The sequence below is a fragment of the Anas acuta genome, chromosome 15 (assembly GCF_963932015.1).
Source record: "Anas acuta chromosome 15, bAnaAcu1.1, whole genome shotgun sequence".
Lineage (NCBI taxonomy): Eukaryota > Metazoa > Chordata > Aves > Anseriformes > Anatidae > Anas > Anas acuta.
This window is the reverse complement of record NC_088993.1, coordinates 14,348,330-14,369,888: the sequence shown is the minus strand read 5'-3', so window position 1 is coordinate 14,369,888 and position 21,559 is coordinate 14,348,330. Positions and strand designations below refer to the sequence as shown.

The following is a 21,559-nucleotide window of genomic DNA, read 5'->3' as shown; positions in this document are numbered from 1 at the left end:
GCTCCTTTTAATTTCTTGCTACATTTACATCTTCTGACTCAGTTCTGCCTGGATCCCTGGTGCTAACTAGTCAGAAAGGTATCATGCCATTATGTAGATCCAGAGCTCTACGGAAGCATGTCTGGAGAACACAGCTACAATACAGCTCAGGACCTGTAAATCAGAGGTATCACTGTAAAATATAAAGCTTTATACTGCGGGAATTTAAAGGGCAAGAATAAGTGACCAATTTTGCTGATCTTCGAGGGAATTTTCATGCCTGCTTACCTCACTATCAAGGTCAACAAGGATATTAAATGTGTTTTTATTAATGGAAAGTAAATATCTTTTCACTCTAGAATATTTATTATGTATACAAGTTCCAGGCTTGTTTATTTGTTTACTTGTTCACAGAATAGCTGCGCTAGATAAACTTCTTTATCATCTCCTCACACTAATCTTGTTGATGTAAGATTATACATTTTTCTCTCTACACTTTACATATGGGATCACTTCAGTTAACTCTCAGTGCCTTGGGACTCAGTTCCATAGCACATGCACAGACACAGTAGAGCCATCCATCAAAAAGAGAAAGAGTTCCTTTTATTTTATGACTTGCCTATTCAAGATAACCCTAAAGCACTGACAGCAACAAGGGATCATTGTTCCTGCAGTGGAGCTGGGAGTTCTGCCTTGAGCTATTGTGTATCCAGCAACAGCCGGTGCATGGCCTGGGAAATCTGAGCACATTTTGTTGAAAAGGAGAGGTTCTGAGCTTTGACTATTCACTTTATTGGGCATGCCTTTTTTTTTCCTCCCCCTGAAACTTATACATTTGACTTTAAACTTCCACTTTGACAGCAATCAGACAGTGGTGGAAGAAACCTTGAGCTGATAAACCTGCTTGATGGACAGTATCTTTAGCAGAGGCACTTTAAGTTTCCTAATACAGCTCTAGAGGTTCTTTCTCTAAGGACTGCACTGTTACACACTGGGAGGCTGCATGTGACCTGGAGAGCTATGCTGGTGGGAATTTTAACACCAACCACACAGGATTGAAGTAGCTGAAATGCAACCCATCGGTCTTCCCTGCTGGTGGTTGAGTATCAGGCCAATGACTTCTCTTTTTCAGAAGTGTTATAGGAAAAGAGTAAGGAAGATGTGAGCAAATAGCATGCAAACTCCTTGCTCTCGCACTAACTAATTGGTGAAGTGTAGAAAGGACTTAAAATGAGAGATCGCTTTGTAGTTGCATTTTAAGAACCAAAAGTAAGTATTATTTGTAGTATTAGAGTGCAAATCTTGGGCTAGAGTAAAGACCATGTACACGTGCACACACAAAAGTGCTAAGAGTAGTTGAAAGATGTCTACAGAGGTCTGCTCTAGCTACCTGCTGAAGTGTGCTTCTCTCTGAACAGTGCTTTTATAAATCACAGAAGTTGTATGGTAGTAATATTTGAGGGTGAGGTTTTATTGAAAATCAATATGAAAATTGTACAATTGGTCAAGGTGGCACATGGCACAAAATCTAACTGCACAAGGGAGTGAGGCTGGTAACATTGCCCCAGCTAGTTTTGACTTCACCAGCTCAAGAGACTAGATAAACGCTTTGCAGTAGAACATGGCATATAATGTAAGAACAAAGTAAAGCCCACACTCTTGTTCTCTACTAATACCTCCTATTTTAGCTCTGAATGAAAAAAAAAAACTTAACAAATAGAAAATATTTTTTTTCTGTTAGCTCTGGAGATCCATTCTATGACTGGATAATTGAGCTGTTACTTGAGCCAAGGCATTAGAAACAAGCAATGATGCAGAGCAGATTCTGTAATAACTTATATTACTTATAACTTTCACATTTTGATACATTTATCTAAGCATCTGCATTCATTCATGTACATGGAGCTCTTGCTTTCTTCAGGTAGGTTTCCTACAGAACAGAATTTGAGGATGCAGAATGTGAATAACCATTTTGAGCCTGATACAAGAAGTAGAAAAATTCTGGACAATCCAGAGGCAAACACTCTGCTTGAATTTACAGCAGTGAAAAGGCCAAAGCAATTACTAACACACTAGGTCGGATTAAGGTGTAATGGAGGAACCACATGAAGAAATCCTGCAACATCACTGACTCTCATTCTGTGTTCCCTAATCAATGTAATTCATCCATCATTTACGTTCTTAAGCTTGCAATCTTTCTAGAGAAGAAGAGAGCTGAAAAAAATAAAACTATTTGACTGCAGAAGGAGGCTGCATATGGCCAATATAGCAGCTGATGGAAAAATCAATCTCCAACAGCCCGGCAGGTTAGAAGAACTGCCTCTCATAAAAGTCTGTCTTGCTCACCAGGTTTCTAAAATCATGATGTTGCTATGGTTTGGAGCAGGTTTATGGTGTGAGAAGGAGGAGGTGTACAGGCTGTAGCTTGTTATTAAAATTCCCCTAAGTGCAGCACAGGCTCTAAGGCATGCAACAGAAAGCTCCTCAACCTGTGGCTGCAAGCATTACCTCTTTTCTCTGTCGTGATCACTGTGGCTTCCAGAGGCTCCCCCCAGCCTTGCCTCGTCTTGGCAGACGTCCGAAAGATGTATGCTGACTCAGGGGTGAGGTCTGTAGCAGTAAACTGCCTGACCGTTGAACCAACCTCCACTGTTGTGAACTTGTTAGGGCTGCTGCTGGCCAGGCGGTATGCGATCTGATAACCTGAAATCACAGCGTCAACAGAAGAGAGTAGAGAGGTTAGGATGTTTTTCTAGCAGGAACAAAAGAGCACCAAAACTATTACTTTATTGTAATTACTTGTTTAACTGGACCAGAACTAAGTAATTTGCTTCCTTTAGGGCTTTAAAACTCTGCTACATGCCAGCCGTCCACAGTCAGGTGCAATACCTTACAGAGAAATTACACACTGCGGCGCACACAAGGGTCTATTCAATATTATCTGCCCTGGAACTGATTTCGCTTTCCATCCTTCATCCCAACAAGACACAAAAACGTATAATCTTTCCTGAGCATACTTATACTGTTTTGGAAAGGCAATGAAACATATAGTTTATGCAATTCATCTCACCTGGCTCAGCGAGTTCAGGACAACACTCTCTCAGCTTTCCACCCAAACCCACACACACACACTGTTCTCCCCTCTAACACACACCATGATAGCACTTGTTGAAACTAAAAGTTCTTCGGCTGTACCCAGGTAAATGCTTGCCCCTGCTTTTTGCATTTGCCTTTCTCTCAGCTCTCTCACTCCCCTGTAACTGTATGGTGAAGGCTGGGACTGGCAATAAAATCGTTCCCCTTCTGTCTTTAAACATTTCTGTCCCTGTCCACACCCCAAGGAAGAAGCCTGCAAGCTGTGAGGTCCTGCTTAAATCATGCTGCACTTAATAATCAATTTTGTGGATGCCTGCAAATGATAGCCCTCATTCCAACCTGCCTGCCTGACGATTACGAGCTCACAGTTTAGTGTGTATTATTAATGATCCAACTGTGCAAAGGAGGGCGTCCAGAGTTCTCACGCACCACTAGCAACAACTGGCCCCCATAGAGGGTCTGCCAAATGTTCAGACTCATTCTGTACATTCAGCAATTGAATCAGGCTCTTACTCCTGGAGCTTGATGGTAACTTTCAGTCCAGCTGCTAACTTCCAAAATCAATTAATACCCGAACTGGTGTGGGGCTTTATTGCTCAAGCTGAATACAGTTGTATGATTAAATGCTTCATGAAGTTACGCGGGGCGGAGGGCAGCCAGCACATCCAAATCAGAGCAGCTGAAAACAAAATAGTCATGACATGATTCTGCCAACCGTCTGCTCATCTTCTGAAAGACAAAGGGGTCTGCAGACACCTGGGACCACCTTTTTCTCTTGGAATTAATATCCCAGCTAGAGTTTGAACTCCCACCAAATTTTGGCTGAAACAACAACAAGGGGAGCCAAGCTCGGTGTGCTTCATTCTTGAAGGCCAGTGCATGAAAACTGCACATTGTATCTTACCTGTAGCTACTAGACAAAATCGAAGGCATTTATTTTTCACTGTGAATATGCAACAATTGGCACAGCCCCACTCACAGGAAAGACACAAACAGAGTTTGTGCGCACTCTTGAGGAAATGCCATACTTGTGTGTGGTACATGCTCTCATGAACAGTGAAATTTAATTGGGATACAGATGGTAATAATTTTGGTGTGCTGGTTCTCATAGTGCTGTTGATGAAGCCCCAGCACTTCCTTGACTTTTTTTTTTTTTTTTTCTTCTGCAGCTGTTAGGAAACGGAGGGCAACAGCCATAGCTGCCTTAACGTAGAACAAACCTGGCTGCACAGCCACCTCTAAGAGCAACCTGGCCTTCAGATCACCTGCAAGCTGTGGTTACAGCTGGGACAGAGCTGTGTCACTGCACTGCCCCAATATGCAGCAGCCACCCACACCTGAAAACATGCCCCAGGAACAGAAAGCTTCCTGCACCTGACCTGCCTCATTTCGTACTGCCGTGGGTATCCAGTGAATGTGCTGGGCACATTTGTACACCAACTTGTCCACAGCTGGGTGGATAACATTGGATTAACGGGGCCTGATTTTCAGAACTCCAGAGCATGCTTACATGCCAGCAAAGTCTTCAGGTCTGACTCTTTGAAGATCTCATTTCTTCTCCTGCAAACTATCTTCTTTCACCCACCAGCTCTCCCATTGCTGGTCCCATATGTTTCTTCACAATATTTCTGCATCTTTAATACTACGGCATTTTGATCTTTTGCAAAAGTCCACAGGAAGATAGATAGCAGCGGGGAGAAGGAATGGATACATTATGAGCTTTCTTGTTTATACAGGTGTGCAGAACTCAGGAGTGAGAACCCCAATGTAAGATCTCAATAAAGGGGAAAACAGAAAGAGAAAAGCACTGGGGCAATTTTTACAGCAGCAGGGAAGATGAAGGAAGAAGTGACTAAGATGGCTAAAGAAGTTTGATAAAGCGACTTAAGATGTAAAGAATAAGACCTGGAGGGAAACAGACAATATTAAAAGAATAGAAAACTAGATTTATCTAGTTATTAAAAGATAAGTATATCTGTGAAATATCATTGTCAAGCAATTTTCTCTCTTTTCTAAATCATTCTAAAATATAAAGTGTAGTTAAAATGTGAGGAGGAAATAGAAAGACAACTATTTACTGCTAAATGGTGGTACTCATGCTAGAAAGCCAATTACAAATGTGCACAGATCAGGCGAAGGAACACACTTGTCTAGGCCATCATAACAACTTACACGGGAGTGGATCCTTGGCTAGCGTAAAACCTAATTTAGCCACGAGAAAAAAGAAATCTCTCACGCCATCTCAGACAGGTTCTGCAAACTCCCTTTCAATGCACTTCTTCGAAAAATAGCACCGGCCACTGCTGTCCCCTCCCCTACACGTGCCATGCTGGGTGACAGCTGGGGTAAATATCTATTTTCCTGGGTGTCTCAGGCAGACTTTACACAGCCATAGCCTGCATCTTTAAATATTTCTTCAGAAACTCAACACTTCCCTCAGCATGATTCAAAGGTACATATCCAGCCTCTGCATCTGAACTCAGCTCACTCTTGTTGCTGCCTACAAACCTCCTGAGACACACTCAGTATCTTAATTTTGATCCCCTACATCACCTTCCACTATTAGACAATTTGGGCAGCCAAGATACGTTCTGTCATAAAAATCACTGCTCTGAGTGACACGGAAGATGTAATATTAAACCACAGCTCAGATAATAATTAGGGCTAACACAAGATCAAAAAGATAAAATTATTAAGTTGATGAATTTCAGCAACAAGGGAAGGGAGAAGACAGGAAATGTTGGGTGAAATTAAACGAGGCAAATCAATAGAAGTAAATGGAAAGTGTTCAAAGAGAAATTAATGTATGCTTGAGGGCTGTAAGAGGCAATACCTGTGATTACTGCAGAGGATGAATAAGGAAGCCACATTTCTTTACTAGATTACGACAATAAGATGTTACAGATACGTTAGATAAAAAAATAAAAAATCAAAGGTTATGAATGAAAATGAAATCCTTAAAGGATGATTGCAGCAAACTTTTCTAGGAAAGGAGTATCTTACAGAATGTTAATCATCTGGATGGTCAGTCAGAGGGATATGTACCATTTTCTTCATTTTTCTTGCTTTCTTTTTTTTTTTTTCCTACATAGCCTTAGACGCCAAATTTCTTCTGTTACTGGGAGTTCTGCTGTTCACCAGGCCAAACTAGCATAACAAAAAACCTGAAAGATCAGCTCCTCAGGAGTTTATTTATTCATTGAAACAAGGCTTATTTTTGCATTAGCATCTTCTTAAGTATTTTTTGCACAACTGCGAGCAGTTTCATGAGCTATGCTTTCTGAACTCAATAAATGGCAACAGTCTGAACTGCCTGTTAAATGTTAGGTCACTAACACAGCCAGCAGATTCCCCAAAGCAAACAGGCAGGAAGATGACAACACACCATGAATATAAAAAAGCTTTCAAGCTCATCACCATACAAAGCCCTTCAGAACTGACAGCACCCGCTCATGCAGGCCATGGTGCAGCAGAGATACAAACACTTATTAATTTGTCACAGAACTTAGGGAAAGCCAAACGATACTGGGAGGTTACGGTCTGCCTAGTGGAGCAGCAATCCAGTTTGTTGATTTTACTGCTTATCTGTTTAAGGGCCAGCGGGTGTGCAAATGCAGCCTAGGATCAAAATACGCATTTGCAAACATGGATTACATCCAATTTTGGTTCTAATTCTCAGTGGAGTTCTTACACTCTTTTGCAATAAGCTTCAGGTGAACGCTAAATACAAGTGTACCACGAGGAATACTAACCAGGAAGGATGCTGCCTGAGCTCTTGTTTTCAGGGGAAGCTCATGGATAGACTGGCATATATGCACATTAATGCATCATTTTCCTTTAATAGTGTTTGAAGGAGCTATGCTGGGTGCTAGCTGAATGGAGTGCAGAAAAGAAGACAGAATTAAGCCTCAGATGGTTACTGTAACATTCCCGAAAGGAGAAGTGGAAATATCTAGCAGTTCTCTACAGTAAAATATTTAAACAAACAAACAAGTAGTTTTCCCTCTTGGTGCCTGCCAGTATTTCATCCTGCTAATCTCTCTCTGAAATGCTAGAACATGTTTTGATATAGATTACAAAAATGTTAGCTGCAAAGGTGCTTGTATACTCAGAGGACAAAGCTAGCAGAGCAGGAACATTAGTTCAAAGGCTGTGAATATAAGTTGCTCTTGCAAAAGAAAAAAGTATTTTTTCCTTGCAACCCCACTAGTGAATAACAGGGCACCTTGCAAAGTAATATTAACTTATTATTTTCCAGTAATTCTACTTCAGTGTGCTACAGGGTGGTGGTTACAATGCTCTTTCAAAAGTTCATTGCAGTAATAAGATTTAAAAAGTGCACAAGAAAGAAAATAAACTTGCAACCTTTAGAATGCTACTTTTCTTTTTTTTTTTTTTTTTTTTTTTTTTTTTTAGGTATTTTTGAAGCACTCCTCACTTCTTATAAAAGATCACAGAAGTAAGTACCCAATGTAATTTTTACTTTTTCTCTCTGACACTGGCAGCTAACTACTTCCTCCAGGAACCTCAATTTTTCTACTATCAAAAAAACAGAGGAGTGAAAACTGTTGAATGAAGACAATGGATTTCAAAGAAGTGGACTGGGGAAATTGGTAAAGCCCCCTGGGAAGGAATTCTAAGGGAAAAAGGAATTCAGGTTAGCTGACAATTTTAAAAGAAACAAAAATAAAAGTTCAACTATCGCAATGCAGACAGAAGATGTTAAGAGCCCAGTACGTTTGCATTCAGATCTCACTAATGACCTGAAAATCAGATCTGAATTGTACTAAAAGTTGAAACAGGACAGATTACTAAGGGAGTGTATAAATAGACAGCACTAGCATGTAGGAACAAAATCAGAACAGCTAAAAGTGCACAGTGAGTTATAACTTAAAGGGCAAAGGCAGTGAGAAAGATTTTAGAAATACAAGAAACAGAAGGAGAGGTCAACTACTGGGAATAAAAGATGAACACAAGACAGGTGACACAAAAGAGCAGAAGCCTGATACCTCTGCTGCTTCACTTTGACACAAAACCCGTTGATATTGACTAGATACTTAACACAAATTAAAACTGACAACAATAGAAGTATGGATGTAGGCTAGAATAGAGAATAGGTTAACGAATATTTAGCTAAGCTAGATGTAATCAAGTCAGAAAGGCCTGATGAAATTTGCCCTGCAGTGCTTATATAACTAGCTGGAGCCATCTCTGAATAATTAGTGATTATCTTCAAGAACTTGTGGAGGGCAGGTGACATGCCAGAATATTACCGAAGGGCAAGCAGAGTACCTTATCTTATAAAATGGAGGAAGAAAAAACAAAGGAGTTATGAACAAATTAAGCTAAAGTTTAATACCTAGAAAGATCCCGGATAAAAAAAATTGAGGAAATATATAAACATCCATGAGATAATTAAGTGCCAGGGAACAGCTAATACGTATTTGCCTGGAACAAATAATAAATAACAAATCATTTGTTTTCCATTTTGACAGCGTAATTTGGCCAGGTGGGAAGAGTAGATATGATCCACATTGACTTTAAGTAAGGCTTTACTATGGTTCCACATGGCCCTGTCAAAAGCAAACTAGAGAAACAGAATTTAAGAAAAATACTGCACATTTTGCCTTGATCACTTAAAAAAAAAAAAAAAAAGTCAAAATGTTGTTAGCAACAGTTTGCTAACACATTGGTAGGGCATATTAAGTAAGGTCTCATGAGTACAAGTCCTGAGTCTGTTTCTGTTCAGTATTTCCATTAGTGACCTGGCTGATGGAATTGCCAGGCTACTTGCAAACTTCAAAAATAAAGCCAAATTGTGAGTAGTTGCAAGCCCTTTAAAGGACAAGACTGTAATTTGAAGTGATCCTGTTAATGAGAAGAGATGGTCTGGAATCAGTAAGATGAAATTCAATAAAAATACATGCAAAGTACTGCACTTACAAAGAAAAAGCTTAATGTACACCTGAAAGAGGGACTGACCTGCAGAAAAGGGGAATAAATTAATAGTGAGCCATAACTTACTTCATCACAACACCAGTGCTGCAAAAAAGTCAATACAGGACCAGGTACCCTGTGATGTGTTACTGGGTATGGAGTGTTGAAGACACAGGAGACAACAGTCTATGTGTTAAACATGACAACCATGCTAAGGGACACCTTTCACCTTCCCTTCCAGCCCCATACTTGTATGATTTTGTCATCAGTGTTGTGGCACTGACCCAGAATTGAACGAGTGGATGAATTGCACAGGGCACTGTACAAAGACGAAATAAAAGAGAGTTCTTACTCCACCGAGCTTGCAACTCCAGCAAATAAGGCTGACCAAGTGCAGAAATGGGAGACATTGCAACAGTCCAGAGAGCAAAATATCTTTTGTACTTTCTCATCATTTGTAACAAATGATTTTTTTTCTCCTTAACCACATCCTGTGATTCAAATCCCAGTCTCTACTAAGAGCAAACTTAGATGACACACAGTTCCTTACAAGAAACACAACAAATCAAACCCACAAGACAATCTGGAAGCCAAGCTTCCTTGAGCTGCAGAGAAACCCTGCGTGGATCTGTCTCTGACAACTAAGCGGTGCCAAGTTTCACGCAAACTCTCTTTCTTGTGCTAAGAAGATCCCTGCAGAGGCTGCCTTTGGACCCCATTTGATGATTTCCTTGCAACTTCAGGTGTCAGGATTACCTCCTGAGCACCCCCTGTGAGAAACTACACACCTAAGCAAAGACTCCAGCTTCTTGACTCAGGATCTAAACACAAAGACAGACTAGTCCTTTACTTAAAGGGATATTTAGAGGGATAATCCTTACTCACCTGCTAAGACTATCATAGAACGTGTTGAACATCAGCACAGAACACAGACAACACTACCATGTAAATATTAGCTACATTAATTTAAGAGGCAAGAATAGATTATTACATTGTAAAAGCCTTCGACGTTTTAAAGGTAGCTGCTGGTATACTCCTGGTGCAAAGGCAACCCGGGAGTTACAATAGCAGGAAAGTAAGAAGGTTTTTCATGAATTCCTCTCATTCCTTGCTGCTCCTGTTTATCTCAATAAAAAGCCAAGTGTGAGTTAACTCCTTGCAACCTGAAGGAAGCAGTAAAACAGAAGCACACGTGAAAATGACAAGTTAGGGATGCCTGGCAAAGGCAAGTGGGGGGGGAAGGAAGGGAAAAACCAACTCTGTCCTGCTGTTGCTCAACAGGCAGCTTGCCAAACAGCCCAGCCAAGCAGGTTACAAATCCAAATGCAGATAGAAAGAGAGATGACAACTCAAACACAGTGCCATGAATGAAATGCGATTCTGACTCAGGAAAACACGCGCCACGGAGTCTGGCAGAATTTTCCTCCTCACCGCAGGGCACCGTGCCTCTCAGCTGATATACCAGCCTATCTTTTCTTTAGCCATGGATCTGCTTATGTGTGGCTTCTAATCTGATGTGCAAGGGGAAGGAAAACCCAGCAGCCTTTGGTCTCCAGCCCTCTCCTGCCAGCCCTCTTTGCTGCTCCCTCTTACCCAGGATAACTCCGTTGGGCTCCTCCGGCGGCTGCCAAACAATTCGCACCGACGTCAGCCTCACCTCGGGGAACACCAGCCTCACGGGCGGCCCGGGGGCTGGAAAGAGAAACAGAGATCATGCTAGTAGGCATTACATGTCAGGGGAATTACAAGTTTTCTGCTTATTTTACATGGAAGGCAGCCCAAGGTGTAGCTCACCAATAATAAATAGATGGTTAGGAGCGCCCACGTACATACATAACACATTTACTCCGAGGGATCCTGTCCATAGCTGAATGCCTCCAGCACCCACGAGCTCCAAGCACAATACAGAACTAGTACACCCTACCGTGTTTTACTGCACATGTGAAATGAGTTTAGCAGGATGCTCTGACAAATGAGCTTGACCTCTGTGAGTTATCTCCCAGTGGCGTAGCGGGGAGCCCCTGTAAGCCAGCTGCATCGCTGCCTCGTCACCAGATAACCGAGCACATCCCACGAAGCAAGTCACTGAGCTGCCTTTATGGACAGGAGTTGTGTCAGCTTAATCTACTTCACACCTGCTGGAGCTGAATAATATCTCCTCTCTGTGTCATCGGTGCTAGCTTTGAACTGCTTTCTGATTTTACACGTGCATTTTAAACACGTAGGTCTGAGCAGGAGAACCCGAGGCAGGTGAGGTGCACATTAATAAGGATGGCTGGTGGCTGCACTGACCATTCCAGGTTTGCAAGGTGAGGAGATGTTAATTCACACATTTGCATCCACAAAATTTCCCCTTCAGCACAAATTCCACCTGCGTGTTACCCCTGATGATACATTTAATTAAGCTGAGCCCAGAGGAGACACAACATATTTATGTCAGGAGTACGGAGATGGAAGAACAATTTGTATCATTTGCCAACATGCACTTAAGGAGGGAACTGCTATAATGGGGTTATCTTAAACAAACAGTTTTAAATATTTCTCATTAAAGTCTGATACATACAATTCCGTGAGTGCTCTTTTACTCCCTGCAGAGTTCTGCTAACAGCAATTTCTCTTTGTTTCCTTTCAAAGAAAAGCCATGTCACTACAGAGGCTGAATGCTGAGAAAACGGCTAAAAGAAATGCCTGGGAGCTGCTGTCCCCGTTCTGTCCCATTCCTGTCCCTGCATGCTCTCGCACCTTCCCTGCACTCTGCAGAAAATGCCTGGTTAAGCCAGGAGTCTGAATGCACTTCAGCCCAACCAAATAGCCTTAATGAATTTGCTTGTAGATACCAATGTTTATTCCATTTCTACTGGGAACATCTTGACAAACTTGTTTGTTTGTTTTTCTTCACTGGGAGTAATAAACAGAAGCCTCTTGCACAGATACTACCCTTCATAGCAAAAAAGGTAATGAAACTAAAAGCAACTATAGCATCTGCAAAGCAAAAAATGCTCTAAGAGTTGAATTAAATTTCTGTACAACCCCACCAGCAGGAATTCTCTCACCCTGCAGGTGTGTTCAAACAGAACTGGGGTGAGGAGGGTTGCCCAGGGTTTTTCAGCATATGAAACTGCACTTCAGAGTCCCTGAGCTCATGGGAAGCACTGGAGGGAATTACAAAAGGAAGATGGTATGATCACTTTCCACGGTCAATGCCTTATTCTTTTGGAAAAAAAAAAAAAAAAAAGAGAATGGATTACTGAAGCTGCAAATTCCATATCTCTCCTTCAGTCCAATCAGACCCAGATTTGTTTATTGCTTCCAATTGTAGCACTCTACTTTTTCTTTAGAGCATGATTGAACTTCAATAGACATTTATAATTGGGCTTTATAAATTGTCTTCAATAGAAATTGTCTACATCAAGCTTCAGAGTACAAATAATTTTAGAAGAATTTTTCCTCTTCATTAGCTGTGGGGAAAGAGGAAATGGTGACTATAGTTTTCGATGTTTTTGCCAATTCTCATCCCATGATTGATGGAACAGTTACATTAGGTAAGGATCAAGTCCTTTTAGTTCAAAGTTGAAAAAAAAATCCAAAAAGTCTTAGTGTGGACTATCCTCTACACCTGCATTACTAAAAGAAAATAGTGTTAAAATTTGGATCAAGACAAACCCTTATTTTGGCAACCCGTACACTTACCATCATCCTTGGTTCTTTCTATAACTGGAGGAGAGCTGGGGACTCCATCTCCAATGCGAGTGAACGCCAAGACCTGGATCTCATAGAGCACATATTTCCGCAAGCCAGACAGCAGGCAAGACTGAGTGTGGTTCCCTCTCACTATTTGGCTCTTTGGTTCAGAGTCTAAATCTTTTGCTTTGAAAAGTATCTGTAGAATAAATGCATACGAATATGGAAAGAAAAACATATTACCAAAAGAGGGGTATGCATTTTAGATTCTTCCTTTTCACATGATATAAAATGAGATTAAATTCACCAGTCACCCCTTTCAAAAACAGCACACTTCCGCTATCTTATCTGGTTGAGTTATGGATAATATTAACATCCCCCAAGTGAACAATAAATTACAAATGCAAAAACGTAGCCAGGTAGTGCTTTAAAAATGTAGAAAACATGAAACTCCACTTGCATACCTTGTAACCCAGGACCAGACCATTCTGCTCTGACTCAGGGACTGCGCTCCATGTCAGAAGGATCTGGGTTGAACTCACAGCTTCAGCGGACACATTCTCAGGAGGAGCAGAGGGAACTAGAATAAAACAGCATTACCAACAGCAGAAATAGGTAAAACATTCCAGGTCATTTTGCTCCATCTCCCTATCTCCTTGGGATTGTTTCGGGATCCCTTAGAGTACTACTCTAATCCCAAAGGACTTGAATACGTTCTGAACAATCCCTTCTTTTCTAGTTTCATTATACATCATCTTCACATTTCAGCCTACTTAACAATTTCTCACCAGTTTGTCTCAGAAATCACGATGTTTGTAAAGAGCTAAACACTCAACGCTAATCACAGTCTACAGAAGAACAGTAAATATAGACAGACATGAATAAACTTGAGGTTCTATATATTTGCAGTAATTAGAATCAAGTTTAAATTGCTGGACTTCTACAAATGTCTATCTCCTAGCATTTCTTTTCCTTATGCTTCATTTCCCTATGCCAAAAGCTAGAAATCTTTATGAATGAGAGTTTATCTTACAGTATGATCTACTCTATCATGAAGTTTTAAGCCACACTGGCTATCTATACTATCCAAAAGGAAATTATAGCATCTTGTCTAGCGTTAGCAATAATTCCAACCACTGGACAGCACCCAGACCTCCCAGTTCAGTAAGAAGTGCTTTAACCTCTAAGCCTTTTGATTATGTGATGGTGCTTAACATTTGCAATACATCAATTATAGACAGATACATTAATGCAAGGTGTATTTTCAGGGATTGATATGGTGTAAATGAAAGATATGCCTATTTCATTTATGTTGCAAAATTGGCTCTTATGAAACTAGAAACATTATTAGAACTGATGGCACGGGAACACTGTAATTTTCTCTGACTTGAGAGAGGAGCAAACTTGCATTTTCTCATGCCATTAAAACTCAAGCCACTGCAAAACCACCATACAACTGCAAGCTTTTGTGGGCAAGCTTAATAGCACGCAGTGTTATGCAAGCAAAATTGGAGGCTATTTTTAAGAGTTCACATTTTATGCTGCCCTTTCATATTTTTTTCCTGTGGCATTTCCAACATCTGAAGGGTGCAATCTTTCCTAAAGCGTGATACACCTGTCAGACCTCAAGAGAACACTCACCAAGTTATGTTACACAAGTACTTATGGACAGTAAGGCTTGATTAGGTGCTGAATATATCACAAAAAGGAGCACAAGTCTCTGCCAAAAGTAATGCTGTCCAAATGAAAGAACAGATCAGCTGTTTTGAAGGCTAGCTTCTGAAGCTCCTAGCAACATGAACAAGATAATGAGTATGACACCGGAATTAATATAAATGGGGAAAAAAAAAAGACACTAGTCCTCACCCTTGTGCACTCAAGGTTAACCACAGAGATAGTCATTTCTGAAACAATTTCCCTGTTACCAATTATTTGGGACATGAGGAACAGAGCACCGTCACATGACACTGCAGCAGACTAAAATCCCATTTTTTTTCCCCTCCAACGCTGAAGTGCTCTTCTTTTTTTTTTAATCTTCTCCTAGATTTATCCCCCACAAGGATATAATTATGTTAAAGGAAAATAGATTGCCAGGAGCCATGAATGTCTTTGGATAGCTGCCATAACTTTATCTGTAGATCTTCACAAAGAGCTACTCCCACATGAATCACTTCTGGAGAGAGAAAGGGTGGAGGTGGGTCGCAGGAAACCAGAATGCATAGAGGAAAGAAGCCCTTTCCAGCCACACTTATTTTTATTTTATCTGCTTTGAATCCTTTCAAGAGTGAAAGTTCCTTTATTTTACAAATATTTCTTTTTCTCTTTGATCAGCAGCCACGAGATTTCCCGAATTCACAAAAGGTCGAGGCTGTGCCCGGGCTGGCCCTGTGTGCATGCTTTCTTTGAGGTGTGTGTACAATCACGCTGCTGGCAGGGGGACTCTAAAGCTAACAAAGGAGAGAATGGTTTGTTGGAAGATTTATTAGCTCAGACTCCTCCTAATTCCCAGTGACAGCAGCTGAATGTCCCCTTTCGCTGGGGAGGGATATAAACCCAACATCTAAAAGGCAAAAATACTTGCATTGATCACATATTTTGCTCCATGTTAGTTTTCCATTGCTATTCTCATATTGGTGTTGAGAATTTTATTTTAATACGGATGTATGAATTCCAGACCTCTGACTGGTAGCATGGATCTTATTGTTGCCTATCTTTTGTCAGGTAATGCAGTTTGATCAGCCATTTAAGAACGAATTGAAATGTAACCTTCATTTCTTTGACCTCCCTACTCTCTTAGGATATCCTGTTTCAAAGTAATTATAGTTTGCTAAGACTGATTAGTGACTTGAGTGAGGCATATAGATCCTTCTGTCCTCTGCAAACTCTGTTCTCTAATGCTGTTTCCTTAACTATTGCACTAAAGACTTAGTTAAAAGCTCCAAAGCAAAGTTCTCATTAGCAACCTACAAGAACAGTGCAGAAGCCAAGCAAGTCTCCATCATATCGCAGAGCTTTAAGGAAATGAACCAGAAAAACTGAAACTAAATGATTAGTTAATCCAGCAAACTGCCAAACTGTACTTTAGAAGATCAAACATTAGAAATTACAGAGTTTCTGGTACTTTGCACTTGAACTTCAATAGGAAAACAAGTTTTTAAGGTTATCTGTCTTGGCATCCAAGATCGTGCATCTTTCTACAGCTGATATAACCATATTTAATATACAGCAAATGATGCTGTTTTATGTCTCTAACTGGGCCAAAAGCATCTTTCAATAAGACAGTCTGAATTTTGGCTAAGAAAGCTAGATGGTATGATACAGTGGTTCTCTCCATAGCAAAAAGCACGCAACCATTTTGTGTACAAAATTAGATACTGCAGGCCACATTCTCAGCTTGTATCAACTGACAAATCTTGCAGTGACATTGGACCACATCTGAATTATCAACTGATGCTTGGTTACACCACGGTAACCGCTTCATGGAAGTCTGTCTCTGACTTTCATCAGAGATTGATCCTTGTGACCATGCTTGTGTAGGAGCTGATTTTGAAGACAACTATACACATTCATGTAGCTGAATACCAGAAAATATGAAGGAACTGGTTAGGTGTATCTGAGATGAACTCTTTGAAAATAAGGTTTGTATTTAAAACAAATCAGCCCTGTCATTGTTGCTCTAATAAATCAGATATCTTCACATTTTCTTGTTTTTTCTATACTATAACTACTACCATATTCAATTCATAGAGTATGAATTCAGCTTGTTATTTTGTACTTATTTTATGCTGTAAAATCAAATAAGTTTTTTTTTTTTTTAAGGTTAGAAATTAAATAACACACACACAAAAAAAAACAAAAAAAACAAAAAAAAACAGATTGATAAAACCTGTCCTGTTTAAAAATCCTAACTCATCCCACTCCATTTTCAGCTGCTTGCATTTTTAACCCAGATTTTCATTTAAGAGCTTCCCAACTTTTTTAAGTCTGGGTAACCAAAACCCACTGCATTATTTATTCTTCCTTTTTCTTTGTTTTAAGATGTTTCAAATTCAAGTGCTCCAGAATCAGGAGAATACCTGTACCAGCCTGCTCCTTTGTTGTTAGAGTGTGTGCTTGCTCAGCTATTGGTGATAAGATCTCTTATCATAGTAAAGTTTTATTTTTAATACAGGTTTTGGACTCCAGTGACTGCATGCTCATTAGATAGTATGAGCTAATTTAGTGCCTGGGCTCTGATTTCTGAAGCTCCTTGGATGGTGTAAAACCCAGAACTGAGAGTTCTGTCAACGAACCAGCTTGGACAATGTCACCTCTGGCCCACTGTGAGGGATGTTTAAAATCTGCAGCATCAGTCAAAACCCACTTTCCTAGGACTTTGTATCTATAAAATGGAAAAAGAAATGTTTAGGATACCTGCTTTTGAAGTATTTTGAAAGCCCAGGTGATAAATGTAATTTTTCTCATAACTCAAAAGACAGATGTAAAAAATGTTTTGAACTCTTTTGCCAACTTTTGATAATTTTATTCCTATTTTAACCTTATTCTGTGGTACATGCAGGTTAACTGCTGATTTCCTCTCTCATGCAGATTGCCCACATACCCTGCTTTTTGTATACTGCAAATTAATAAAGATACATCCAAAAGGCTGAGCCCTGACTTGCTCTATTCAAGAAATCAGATGTTAGTATCAAAGAAAATACATGAAAAAAAACAAATGAGTCCTTATGCCTAGATCACAGCTTTGTATTATTTTGATCCTGGTTTCAGTGTGTCTCCTATAATCATTTTCAAGTCAACCTTCTTTTAATACCGCAAGAGAAATGCCAAATACACACATGTAACCTCTGATCTTCAGATGCTGAGCAAGAGCACTATAATCCTAAGGTTTTATGAAATCACTTAATCTTAGTATTTACTACATTTCAAAAGAAGTGTTTGAAGAGTAGTGGAAAGGAGAAAATGGAGCATGTGGTATCTTTTTATTATGATACAAAACACTTCAAAACTATTTTGTCTGGGTCATGCTATCTCTAACTCCAGTACAAACATGCCCTGTTTAAAATACCTCTGGCAATAGCTTTCCAATTACTACTTTCCAAAAAGCAGCACTTTAATGGAAGGGGATGACTTCGTCTGGCCTTCTTCTCAGCTAGTTCAAAGGACAGTTATCTGAACCAGCAGACCAAATCGTGCACTACACACAGTGCTTCCATTTCACGCCAACCAGCACTGTGTGGTACAGAGGGAACACACATGTGCCCGTGTCTGTAAGTGTAGGGTATGCATAATATTAAACTGAAAAGCATTTTTATTAAGAAAAATGAGAAAAAATAGTAAGAAAAAATATCAGCATTGGACCATAGGTCACAAGAAGCTTTTATTATATAACTTTTAAAACATAAGTGTCATCCTTTCTTTTAATCATTCACTTGCAATATGAATTTTAATTTATCAGGTGCATGTAGGGCAGGTTTGGAAACAGGCTATGTGGAAGTTAACAGCTAGAGAGCAGCTTTTCAAGATCTGCTTTACTGTTGCTACTGAGCTAACAATAATTTACTGTTGCCTGAAATTGTGAGTTTGCTTATGGTATTTGAAGTCTCTATGCTAGTATGGATGAATCAGCTAGACAGTACAGTACCCACGCTCTATGTCTACATGAAGGTTATGTCTATATAACCTTGTGTACACAATTTTAGAGGGTAGTTTTGAAAATGTGTCATCAAAAGCTCAGATAATTATCTTATTTCTATGTGGCTAATCAGCTCTCTAAAATAATTTGTGCCCTTTTAGAAATACTTGGAGTTTGAAATTAAATTTCAGATAATCATAACTGCGAGAAAATCTGCCCCATACCAGAAGGAGATAGGGGAAGGGGGAGAATTAGGAGCAATGGAGCTACTAGGGAGGGAGAGGAAGCGTGTGCTGGCTGCTCAGTAAGAGAAGGCTGTACACAAGCTTCTCGTTGTGCTACCTGTTATGCTGCCAAACTGGGGCAGGAGTGGGGAGAGGTTGTTTTATTTGCTTTAAATAAACAACCTGCAGGTTTATGCATGAAAACATGGTAGGAGTAAGACAAATAAATAAATAAACTCCCTCAAATGTCTATATGTCTTTTTGCCTTCAGTGCGTCTAGAGATTGTTTTTTTTCCTTTCATTTTTGATTTAATGGATCAACAAGCAAAAAAAAAAAAAGCTGAACAAAAAGGCATAGAATGCTGAAAATTCTCCAGCATGTCCTTCACAGACACAATGCTTTGACTTACCAGACTCCCGTGTACGACCTCTCACTACTTCACTCCATGGTCCTGCCCCAATGGCATTGAAAGCCTGGATCTGCAGTTCATACTCCGTCCACTCCTCCAGATCTTCGATCGTGTACTCTCTCTCCAGTCGGTTGTTAATAACCTTCATCAGGGTAGGAGATTGCAAATCCGCACGCCAGAACTTTATCCTGTACCCCACCGATTCTGGATTGCCATTATACTGTGTGTCGGGGAGGGGCTGCCAGAGAAACAGACAAAGAAAAGCACAATATTACTACTCAGAACACACTGCCAGGGCTTTCCATGCTGTACACCAAGGCTGTCTAAGCTCGTATAAGGCCACAGGAAGGCAAAAGAGAAAGGGGGATTAATTTCTAGGGTTATTTATCTTTCATTTCTCTAATTTCTGTGTTGCTTGAAATTTTCTTTTAATTTTTACCTTTATTTTGTACCACATAGATATGCTGACAGAACTGTGCCACTTGCTGTGGGTGTATCAACAGAGATGATACCAACAGAATATATTCAGGGCTTTGTGATTAATTATGGAAATGAATGATAAATTGCTGGAGCATGTGACAAATTCATTTATCGTATTTTTTAAAAAACTTTTTTACTGACTCTCTCCCTATTCATTTATCAGCAGAGATTTATTCCAGTATTCTAACTCCTCAAGCAATTTGGGAGATTAAAATATGAAATAATTAGCCTACTTCATGAAGTTTCAAGTTTCTCCTCATAAAACTAACTACACGATGCCACGGATGGCTGAGATTCAGTTCTGATTCACTGGCAAAGTTTGATATACATTAACATTTCACAGCTTAGAAGACTATATCCCGCAGGCAAGCAGGGCTAAAAATGTGACCCTTATTCTGTTGGAAGGAAGGAATTCCCAGCTCCCAGAGGGACACAGATTCACCTGTAGGTCTTGAAAAAAAGAGATTAAACACTTTCAAATGCTGATGTTATCAAGCATGAAAAAGGTATGCCAGGGCATTTTTAGCTGTGGCTGTTGCTCCTTCTGAACCTTGCACAGTTGGACTCACGAAAACCAGGCTCCCAGATAGTGCAGCATGGAAACACAATCTTAAAAGTTTTTAAAAGTCTCTAAAACAACTTTGAGTTAATTTTGATGTAAGACGTGTAGGTCTGGCTATAGTACCAAAGGTTTAACAACGTGGGCACGTTATTCACACAGTAAAGCCATGAAGGAGTTACGTGGGTCCTATCAAATGAACTGCAAAGGCTTTTCTACACATCCTGAGGTGATGCCTTCGCGTTTGATGTTTTGGGCTTTCAAGGTTCAGAACTAACTCCTGTTCCATTGACAAATTAGAATTATTCCTGGCCGATGGGAGAAATCCCCTCCTGTTTCTGTAGCCTGATTTTGACTTCTAGACGTAATGAGTTTATGCATGGAAAAGCTAACGTTTGGGCAAAAGGAAACCTGCACTTCATCAGCTTCACACCACAGTAACCCCAGCGGAAAATCCGACCTAACAGGCGAGAAGAAAAACCATTCTGGAGCAGGTTAATTGCCAAACAAGTCCCAGTGTGGCCACCCTACAGGTAAGTGAGACAGTCAAAGGGGCACAGCAGTGTCATCAATCACTGCATCTTTGCAATTAATCAGTTGTGTCTACGCTTTATCACATAACTCCATAGCCTTTCACATAAATATCTTCCTACAGGAGCATAACATGCAAACTTTGCTGTCTTTGAACTGCAGCGATTCAGTACAGGCAGGATGACTGTCAATGGCCTGTGTGTACCTTCTGGGGGCTGTTTTATACAGAGCAAACAACTGAGCCCTAGGAAACTGCAAATTGGCTCCAGTATTATATTTCTGTCCCACATGTTGACCCAGACTGTGGAACTAGAGTCTCAAAAGCCGAGGCTTTACACACAGGCATATATTCCCCTGATGAAGTGGCAGAGGCAGTGGCAGTAGGCAATTTAAGTGATTAATAAGGCACTTAAGGTAAGTCTCAGATTTCCGAGTATTCTGAAAAAGGAAATCATTTTGCCGTCACTCCTTATGCCAAACGCAAGGAAAAAAATAGCATCGCTGAGCTGGGGACCGCCTCCGCGCCTCGGGCGCTGGCACCCCCCCATCACCACTCGATGGCTCACCACCCAGCGCATCCACAGGCTGGTCTCACTCGCCGTGCGCACGGTCACGCTCCCAGGGGCGACGTCCGGAGGAGCCTGCAGCGTCTGGATAACCCGCGAGGGCTGGCTCAGAGGGCTGGGGCCCACCACGTTCACCTGCCTCATCCGGAACCTGCAGCAAAGGGAGGAGGCTCAACGAGAGGCACCTCGTGTTCCCGAACACCCAAAGGGTGGGAAAACATGAACGGGGTCTCTCTAAATGTTCTGCAAAGGTCATCGTGTGTAGGTCCCTTTTGTATTCATTGCTGAATGGCTGATGGTAACCGTTTTCTGATCCTCTCAGGTATTTAAAAAAATGAAAACGAGATTAGCTTAGGTTCTATTAGAAACTTAGGTATTTGTGTGAGAAATTCACGTTAATTATGCTAAGTCTGATGAGCTTATGCTAGCTGTAAGTGATTTTCTCTTGCAGCACTTGCACAATA

At 40.5% G+C, this 21,559-nt stretch overlaps 1 protein-coding gene across 1 annotated transcript in view; it reads right to left on the bottom strand.

Annotated features, from left to right (window-relative positions):
* The window catches only part of SDK1 (sidekick cell adhesion molecule 1), a 392,668-nt gene that overhangs the window by 62,074 nt on the left and 309,035 nt on the right, over positions 1-21,559 (bottom strand). The window contains exons 24-29 of the mRNA XM_068699921.1: positions 21,096-21,246; positions 18,960-19,197; positions 13,158-13,273; positions 12,703-12,892; positions 10,606-10,704; positions 2,488-2,682 (exon numbers count right to left, since the gene is read on the bottom strand). Coding sequence (XP_068556022.1) covers positions 2,488-2,682; positions 10,606-10,704; positions 12,703-12,892; positions 13,158-13,273; positions 18,960-19,197; positions 21,096-21,246 — 989 coding nt within the window. The remainder of the gene's footprint in view (positions 1-2,487; positions 2,683-10,605; positions 10,705-12,702; positions 12,893-13,157; positions 13,274-18,959; positions 19,198-21,095; positions 21,247-21,559) is intronic.